Raw genomic sequence first — 8,057 nt, forward strand, 5'->3', positions numbered from 1 at the left:
GGAAAAAAAAATAAAACTAGCCAGGAGGAGAAGTGGAGGAGGGACAGTCTACCATGATTTAGGCAATATCAATTTGACTTTCTTTACAACCAGAAAAAAATATGAACGAATGGAAAACCTAAAACTAGTTGTGAAGGCACTGAAAACCTTGCGCCCCCAGTTAGATGTCCATGTCACTGACAGATACGACATCTTGCTAGACGGGAAATACAAAATCTCAGGTACTGCTGCAAAGCTGGGAAGGGCAACTGCTTATCACCACTGTACCTTACTCTGTAGCGCAGATAAGTTTGTTTTATCTTCCGTGCTAAAGAGTCCTTACAAAGGGCTAAAAAGCAATGCCACTCCTAGCGTGCCTGCCTTAGTGAAAAATCTCCTTGAAGAGGATCCTAGTTTAACTTGTGAGATGCTCCTGGATGCCATTGCTGAAGAATATGCGATGCAACACCAAATAGATCATCGTATCACCTTAATAAATCCAGCTGATGAGACTGTGCTTCCTGGAATTAATAATAAAACTGAAGAACTACAAACCTGGGAATGGGTGTATGGAAAGACACCAAAGTTCAGCATTAGCACTTGTTTTAAGATGGTCCATAAAGATTCAGTTCTTGATGTTAAAGTAGATATGGATGTAAAGCATGGAAGGATTGAAGCCTGTAACATTGATCTGCCGGAGCAGTGGCTGCCACCTGCACTGTGCAGTGAACTGGTGAAGAGCCTTACTGGCAGTAAGTTTTGCCCAAATGAAACCACTGCACTAGCAACAACGTTACTCAGAGTGTGTCCACAAGATAATGAGTTGCATAGCAGGTGGAATCTGCTATGTGAGAATATGAAAATGTTAATGTGACTTGCATTTTGAAAATGTAAGCTAAATTTCTGCTGCTTTTTAAGTTAATTTATTGAAAACAAAACATTCATTTCTACAGGATGATTCTTTCTCATTTATTAGTCATTAAAACTGTTTAATCTTGTGCTTTGGGTTAATATTACCTACTGGCAACAAAATGTCACACTGCCTCACCCAAGGTTCCCAGACTGTAGGATGTAAGCCACTGCAATAGGCTGCAGCCCTGTATCACTCCATGCTGACAGACATAGTCGCTGCTTAAACCAGGGAGAATGGTGGCAGCATCTCAGACTGGCTCTGCAGCAGAGAAGGTACAAATGGCTGACACGAATGGGATGGGGCAGATGGGAAGCTGCCGCTGTGCTGCTGCGCTGGATCCCCCAGCCTGTATCGTATGGCTTGCAGACAGTAGCTCAAAGGCCACGTCTCAGCCCCTGAGCTGTGTGGAGAGGGATGTCCCCCCGGTTTCTGGTTGAAAGTCCTTTCCTGGAGAGTGCTGGTGACCCTCTCCCACCTTACAAGAATGGTAGTAAGCTAAGTTGTTGCGTAGTAGAGCAGTCCAGCAGTTCCACCCTGGATTAGGGCTTTTGTCCATGCATGTGCAAACAGGGGGGGAAGGATTAGGAAGTTGCGGGGGGGGGTGTTACGTGGTGAGGGTGGGAGGCTGTAGGTGCCTCCTTGGGAGCTGCATTGCCTGGCACAACACTGGGAGTCACTGCTGCCATAGGTACTGGTATCCAAGCTAGAAGTAGAAACACTTCTACATCAGGAAATACACTTGCAAATACAGATGTAGGAGAAATAGATTCCTTATGTTACAACCTAGGAGAAAATTTGCTACTGAAAGGCCATGGTGACCTGAAAATGATAGTTGTCATGTTAAATGAAAATAATAGCTCAGTATAAAGTAACATTAGGAAAGTAGCTGGTCCGGCATCCAGCTATGGAGCCCTCAGCACAGGAAAGACATGGACTTGTTGGAGCAGGTCCAGAGGAGGGCCACCAAAATGATCAGAGGGCTGGAACACCTCTCCTGTGAGGACAGGCTGGGAGAGTTGGGGTTGTTCAGCCTGGAGAAGAGAAGGCTCCAGGGGGACCTTACTGCAGCCTTCCGGTACTTAAACGGGGCTTGTAAGAAAAATGGGGACAAACATTTTAGCAGCGCCTGTTGTGATAGGATAAGTGGTAATGATTTTAAACTAAAAGAGGGTAGATTTAGACTACATAGAAGGAATAAATTTTTGACAATGAAGGTGGTGAAACAGTGGTACAGGTTGCCCAGAGAAGTGGTAGATGCCCCATCCCTGGCAACATTCCAGGTCAGGTTGGACGAGGCTCTCAGCAACCTGATCTAGTTGAAGATGTCACTGCTTATTGTAGGGGGGTTGGACTAGATGACCTTTAAAGGTCCCTTCCAACCCAAACTGTTCTATGATTCTATGAAAACAGCAGCAGTTTATTGGTATAGGAGAGAACACAGAGCAGCAGAGACATCCTCTGCTGATAGGATCTCTGCTGAAGTAAGGCAGTTACAGAGTTCATATTCTGCTAGGTGACAATTTATTCTTCACCAAACTGTCAAGTAAGCAGGATGTGGTAAGTAACAGCAGCAGCTGAAATTCTTCAGATGAGGAGGATCTAGACAGTCAGATTAGGAAGCCCGAGGCAGTATATCCTTTTATGAATACTTCATTTCTTTGCTAATTAAATCATGCAGACAACACTGTTCTCTGCAAATACTACTCAAGGAATAAGGCCTGCAAAGGCCTGTGAGGTGCTATGTTGTGTTACTTGCACACTGTCATCTTTTAAAGAAAGATGTCTGGTTGACTAGCACTCAGTAGGAGGAAATCACATGGCAGAAGCGACCTACCTTTAGCCAGGAGAGCAGTCAATGGGGGTGAATCCAGCCCTTGGCTTGGGCTGGCAGTCAGACTGCAGGACTGAACAACACTTAGCTGACTCCAGCGGGGAAGCTTAAGCTCATCTCCACAGATGATGCCAGGAGGGATAGTCCTGGCTGCACAATCCAGGCAATGAACTGACTACATAAGCACAAGCGGCAGTGCAGAAGAACATGGCCTGGTGTCAGTAAAATGGTAGCGGAACCATAGTCTTAGATTGCTCATAATTTTTTTTTCCCCATACATTGACGCCCATTCCTGTTCATACCTGGTGTTCCTACTGACAGTGAAAGGAACTATTCAGAGATAAAGGGTTTATAGGTGAAAATTGCAGTGCAGTGCCAACTGGTGCATTGCGAAAGGCTTAGTTATATGCATGTACAGATACTGTATATCCATGAGATCTACAAGGAAAGCCATAGTCTTAGCTACTGAATTACAGTCTAATTAGAAAAAAGAGAAAAAATTTCTAGCGATGACCAGGCAAGAGAGGGAAGACCATGCTTGCCTCTTGGGGTGTTTGTAGGGGACCACATCAGTGGGGCTTACTACTAGAACAGGGAGGCATATTGTATTACAAGATGCAGAAGCATAAAGATTTTTATTTTAATTTCCAATTAAGTATTAAGATTTAAAGTTGATTTAAAATATTTAAGGTGGCTTTTTACTTTGCCCATGTATATTTGAAATTGCTAGACTAGGTTAAAAGATAGAAAGCTTCACATTTGGGAAGCTTACTGTATTTACAGTGAACCTTCTCCCAGATATGGCTGACCTATAAGGCATTACCCAGCTTCCTTGAATTACCCTATGTAGTGCAGAGAAGAATTCAAACAGATGACTAAAACTACAAATAATAAAAATAACCTTTATTCCCATCAAAAATAGGCATATATTAATACACAACTGAATAAAACTGATTACATTGACCAGAAACTTAGTATCACGGCAGCAAGCCAGGGAGTTTCTATGGAATGTTTGGGGGGACTGACTGGTAGTGTACAGCTGCTGTGGCACGTATGTTATTCTTTCTGCTAAGTAACACTAGAAAGCAGAGACATTATTTTGCGAAAGGATAAAGGCGGCAGACCATTGGCAAACTGTGACCCAGAGAACAAGGCAAAGACCAGCTCTGTTTCTTCTTGATAGCTGTGGAATACGTTTGTTGTGTTAGAGGCAAGACTAAAAGAACAGCAGCATTAGATGACAGAAGGTGAAAGAAGAATGAAGCAAATAATAAAAAAAGGATAATGGAATACACCAGTCATCAGGAAAAAGAAACACAGGAGAGAGAAAAAGTTCTAGCAATGAACATGCTAGTAGAACCATGGAGGCATATTGTAATACAATATGCAGAATGCATAAGGCACCTATCAGTCCTGAGGCAGAAAAGATTTTGATGGGACCTGCAGAAGAGGCCACTGCCTGTTCTTCATGTCGCAACATAAGACTTTGCCAGATTCTTGCTGACAGTGATCAAGAACCCTTGTATTAGGAGAAAAAGAAGCAGCAGCTCAAGCAATACCTTCTGCTTTCCAGAGGATGAAGGGAAGTCAAGGAAAGGTTTTGTCTTTTTTTTTTTCCAGTTAGCATATTCCTTAGAATCATTATTAACAAGAAAGTTTCAGGGTATCCAACTTTTGGAAGAATTTAAAAATCAATTATTTTTTTAGGGGACTATCTTAGCAGCAGGGAAATAGCATGCTGCAGTTCAGACTGGCATGACTAGCTGGAAGGACATTAAACTTGGAAGTCAAGGAAAAAGAATGGGAGAGGATCATACAACCTTTTCACACCTAATGCAAAGGATGGAAATCAGGTATATGACCATACATCACGGAATAAAAGAATGGATAGGAGTGATAGGGAAAAGAATACAGCTGTTTGCATCCTTTCCAGCCCAAACCCCATCATGCAGAGACATATAAGACAACCCTAAAATGTCTGTATGCTGAACACTACGATGTTTGTATGCAAGGAGCTTGGAAAATGGAATGTTAGATTCGGGGTTACTAGTAAAGTCTGTGAAATCAGGTATTACAGGATTGACCAAAACACAGCAGAACAGCAGTCATGACTAGAATACAGGAATTAAAGGAAATAAATAAGGCTGCTTATAAAAGAGGACATGTGGCAGCCCAGCTTCAAATGTCTGTGAGGTGGTCAATTGAAGATAAAGAAACCAAAATTTGCTCAAGACAAAATTAATAGTAAAAATAGACATGACAGTAAAGAGGCCTTTGAGAGACAGTATTGAGGGTCTGTTATGAAATGAAAATCAAATTTAGACATGGATTGTACTAATTATGATTATGGGAGAAGTACAGTACAGGAATTGTACAGTTGTGTTTTCTCAGACTGAAAAATCTCAAATATACTTAAACCTATAGATTATAAAAAAAGCTGTGCTGGACTAAGTACTTAGAAGAGCTGCTTCTGAGGGTGGACAGCTGGAGTCAAGCGGCATCTTCCAGTCTTACATCTTTATGCTTATAAAAACACTCATTAAAAGCAGTCACATCTGATCACATTTTCTTTGTATGTTTAGTATGAAAGACATCCACTGTTGTTTCATGACAAGGTCGCAAGTCAAAGTCACAGTATCCAATGCTGAAACGACCCTGCAGAAGTTAACAGAATTGAGGCAGTGAGCATAGAATGAGCTCTTCTACAGTGTAAGTTAATTAAAGAGGTCAAAGCATTCTTACCTGTGGTTTCTTAAAATAATCAAGACCTCTTCCAATCTTAATCATCCATCCATTGTTGAATCTGCTTTAAAAATTCACAAATTTGAATACTCTGAGTATGTTGAATCAAAAAAATAGTTACATCCACATGACATACAAGCTCCTTGTTTCAATCACAGTTCTTTCCTAGTGCAGCTGACACCTGTATGAACCATGGAAGACACTCTTCTGTATAAAGAGACAACTACTATTATGTTCACAGTTAGAACACATGAAACTACGGAGGGCTGAATTTATCCAGTGAGGGCCACTGCCTTCCACTCTGTTAACTACAGCCGTAATTAGAAATTGTCTCAAAAGTTAGGGTTAAGTAGCTTGACTTCAAAGAACTGGCATTCACCGATTTTTTATATCACCCACCTGATTTCTCGATCATGTATTGAAGATGAAAATGAAATATTCAGTGTTACTCCATAATTCCTCAATGATTCTTGTATTTCATTCAAGCCACTTATCTGCTGACTCCTCCCACTACCCTGTTAAAAGTAAAAATACATAACCATAATATAGCACCATAAATATATAAATAATAATAATAAATAAATAATAAAAATAATTAAAATATACATACATAACCATAAAAATATAACAATATATTCTACTTCTGGTCACCTCTTCCTAAACTCACCAACAAAACCTTTTTAGTAATAACTTAAACCAAAAGAAAATAACTTGGATGAAGGCAGATTTGCAGTTTCAAAGACAGGATAAAAAGCAGACAGATTACAGGTACACTTGCTAAGGGATGTGGAGAAGGAGCTCACTCTCAGCCCTTTGAAACTAGATATGAATTACTATTTGAGACAAAATAAATGCAGTGATAGTTTGAGAAGTTTTAGCTCATCAAAGCCTCAAAAATGACAACTATATACAGCTGTTGGAAGAGAAAAAAAAATGTATCTCAATAGATGCTTTGGTTTTGATGACATTTTTCACAATAAAACTTGCACAAAAATGTATTTTTCATTTAAGATCCTGCTTACCAAGAATTTCTTAAGAGTTATCAGAAAACTCTGAATTTATAAAATTCCTTACGTTCAACTACCACATTTATTTTTCTCTTAATCTGTGTTTTCTGCTGAAGGCATCAGAGCCTCAGTCTAACAGGCACTGGTAAATAAGAACAAATCTGTATTTTAACATAAAATTTATATATATTTTTTTTTCATGTGTTATCACCTGAGTATGGGGAAACAGAAACCAAAACCTAGACACTTACTTCATCATAGGAAGTGAGGAGGTGGATTGTTTTCACGTTGCACGGCCCTTTAACTAGCATCTCGCAGAATCGTAGGAAGTTATACAACTGTAAAAGTTTTATTTAATTTAGTAACTTGAAATGTTCTTAGTATCATAGAAACATAGAATGGTTTGGGTTGGAAGGGACCTTAAAGTTATCATCTAGTTCCAGCCCCCCTGCCATGGGCAGGGACATCTCCAACTAGATCAGGTTGCTCAGTTACATCTCTCAGTTACACTGAATATCTACTTGCCTGATGAACATGCCTAATGTACGGATCCTCCACCCAAACTTCAGAAACAATCTCAGTAAGGTACTCTTGGAAAAGCTGTTTGTAGCCGAAACCTGTTGCATTTTCCTCTATCCTGATTTGCTTATGGTATTTGCCATCTGAAAAGAAGTCTCTTTTTCAGTAAAGATCATGACATAATTCCTGTGTTAACCACCTCATCCATAAAACATTCACATAAAACCAGGTATTTAAATGTGAACGGGTACATCACAGCTCCATACCTTGTTTCTCTTTTTCAATGTGTTTTTTAATGTCTTCAGCTCTGGTCATGTACTCGGATATTTTCTGCCGGTAACGGTGCTTTTTTGCCTCATCTTTCGTGGCTGTGAATGACAAGCACACGGGCCCGTTCTCCTCAAGGCGGGGGAAGAGACTACCTGCTTCCCTCTCCCTCCCCGTGAGGCGACCGCGGGGACCGGGGCCGGCCCTCGGCGGCAAGCACGGCTCGTCTCTCCTCGAAACCACCCCCGGCCGGCGGCCTCCGACAGAGCTGGGATGTATTTAACAACTAACCGTCCCAACGGCTGTAGTAAACTGCTGCCAAACCGCCCCTCGCCCGGCCGCCGCCCGGTACCTTTCACCACCTGCAGCAGGAGGTCGATGCCCTCCTGGTAGCACACCAACGACTCCTGGAACCGAGACGCCAGGTCCAGCTCCACCGCTCGCTTCACCGTCTCCGCCCCGGCCCGCTCCAGTGCGGCGGTGCCATCGCTCCCCGATCGCGACATGGGCGTCGCAGCGGGGACGGGGACAAGGACCACCACCAGGCGGGCTGCAGGTGGGAGTGCGCATGCGCGCTTCCTCACCCGCCGCCAGGATACTAGAAACCGAAGCGGAGGAGGAGGGAAAGGGGCTGTGTCTCACCGTTGTCCTTCCGCCGGCGCGGAACTGAAGTGCTGCGGTGTTGGTGCCTGGCCGAAAGGTTGTGCAACGAGATGGCCGTAGCGGCGGGTCGAGGAGGACTAGGGCAGGCAGCTGCTTGGAAGGTGGTGGCTCCGGCTGGGGTTTGATTCGGGCGCGA

At 42.5% G+C, this 8,057-nt stretch overlaps 2 protein-coding genes across 2 annotated transcripts in view; one reads left to right on the plus strand and one right to left on the minus strand.

Annotated features, from left to right (window-relative positions):
* The window catches only part of LIPT1 (lipoyltransferase 1), a 1,246-nt gene extending 323 nt beyond the window's left edge, over window positions 1-923 (plus strand). Inside the window, exon 1 of the mRNA XM_010284674.1 lies at window positions 1-923. This exon is cut by the window's left edge and continues 323 nt beyond it. Within this exon, the coding sequence (XP_010282976.1) occupies window positions 1-853 (853 nt within the window). The 3' untranslated portion in view covers window positions 854-923.
* A 3,821-nt stretch (window positions 924-4,744) lies between these two features.
* Window positions 4,745-7,764, minus strand: MITD1 (MIT, microtubule interacting and transport, domain containing 1). The gene is made up of 7 exons (XM_010284685.1): window positions 7,611-7,764; window positions 7,258-7,359; window positions 6,998-7,134; window positions 6,724-6,810; window positions 5,865-5,980; window positions 5,466-5,526; window positions 4,745-5,378 (listed from the first exon to the last, which is right to left on the minus strand). Exons 1-7 carry the CDS (start codon window positions 7,762-7,764, stop codon window positions 5,283-5,285), a joined length of 753 nt encoding a protein of 250 aa, XP_010282987.1. The 3' UTR covers window positions 4,745-5,282.
* Window positions 7,765-8,057: the final 293 nt, after the last annotated feature.

Source organism: Phaethon lepturus, unplaced genomic scaffold (genome assembly GCF_000687285.1).
Source record: "Phaethon lepturus isolate BGI_N335 unplaced genomic scaffold, ASM68728v1 scaffold28470, whole genome shotgun sequence".
NCBI lineage: Eukaryota > Metazoa > Chordata > Aves > Phaethontiformes > Phaethontidae > Phaethon > Phaethon lepturus.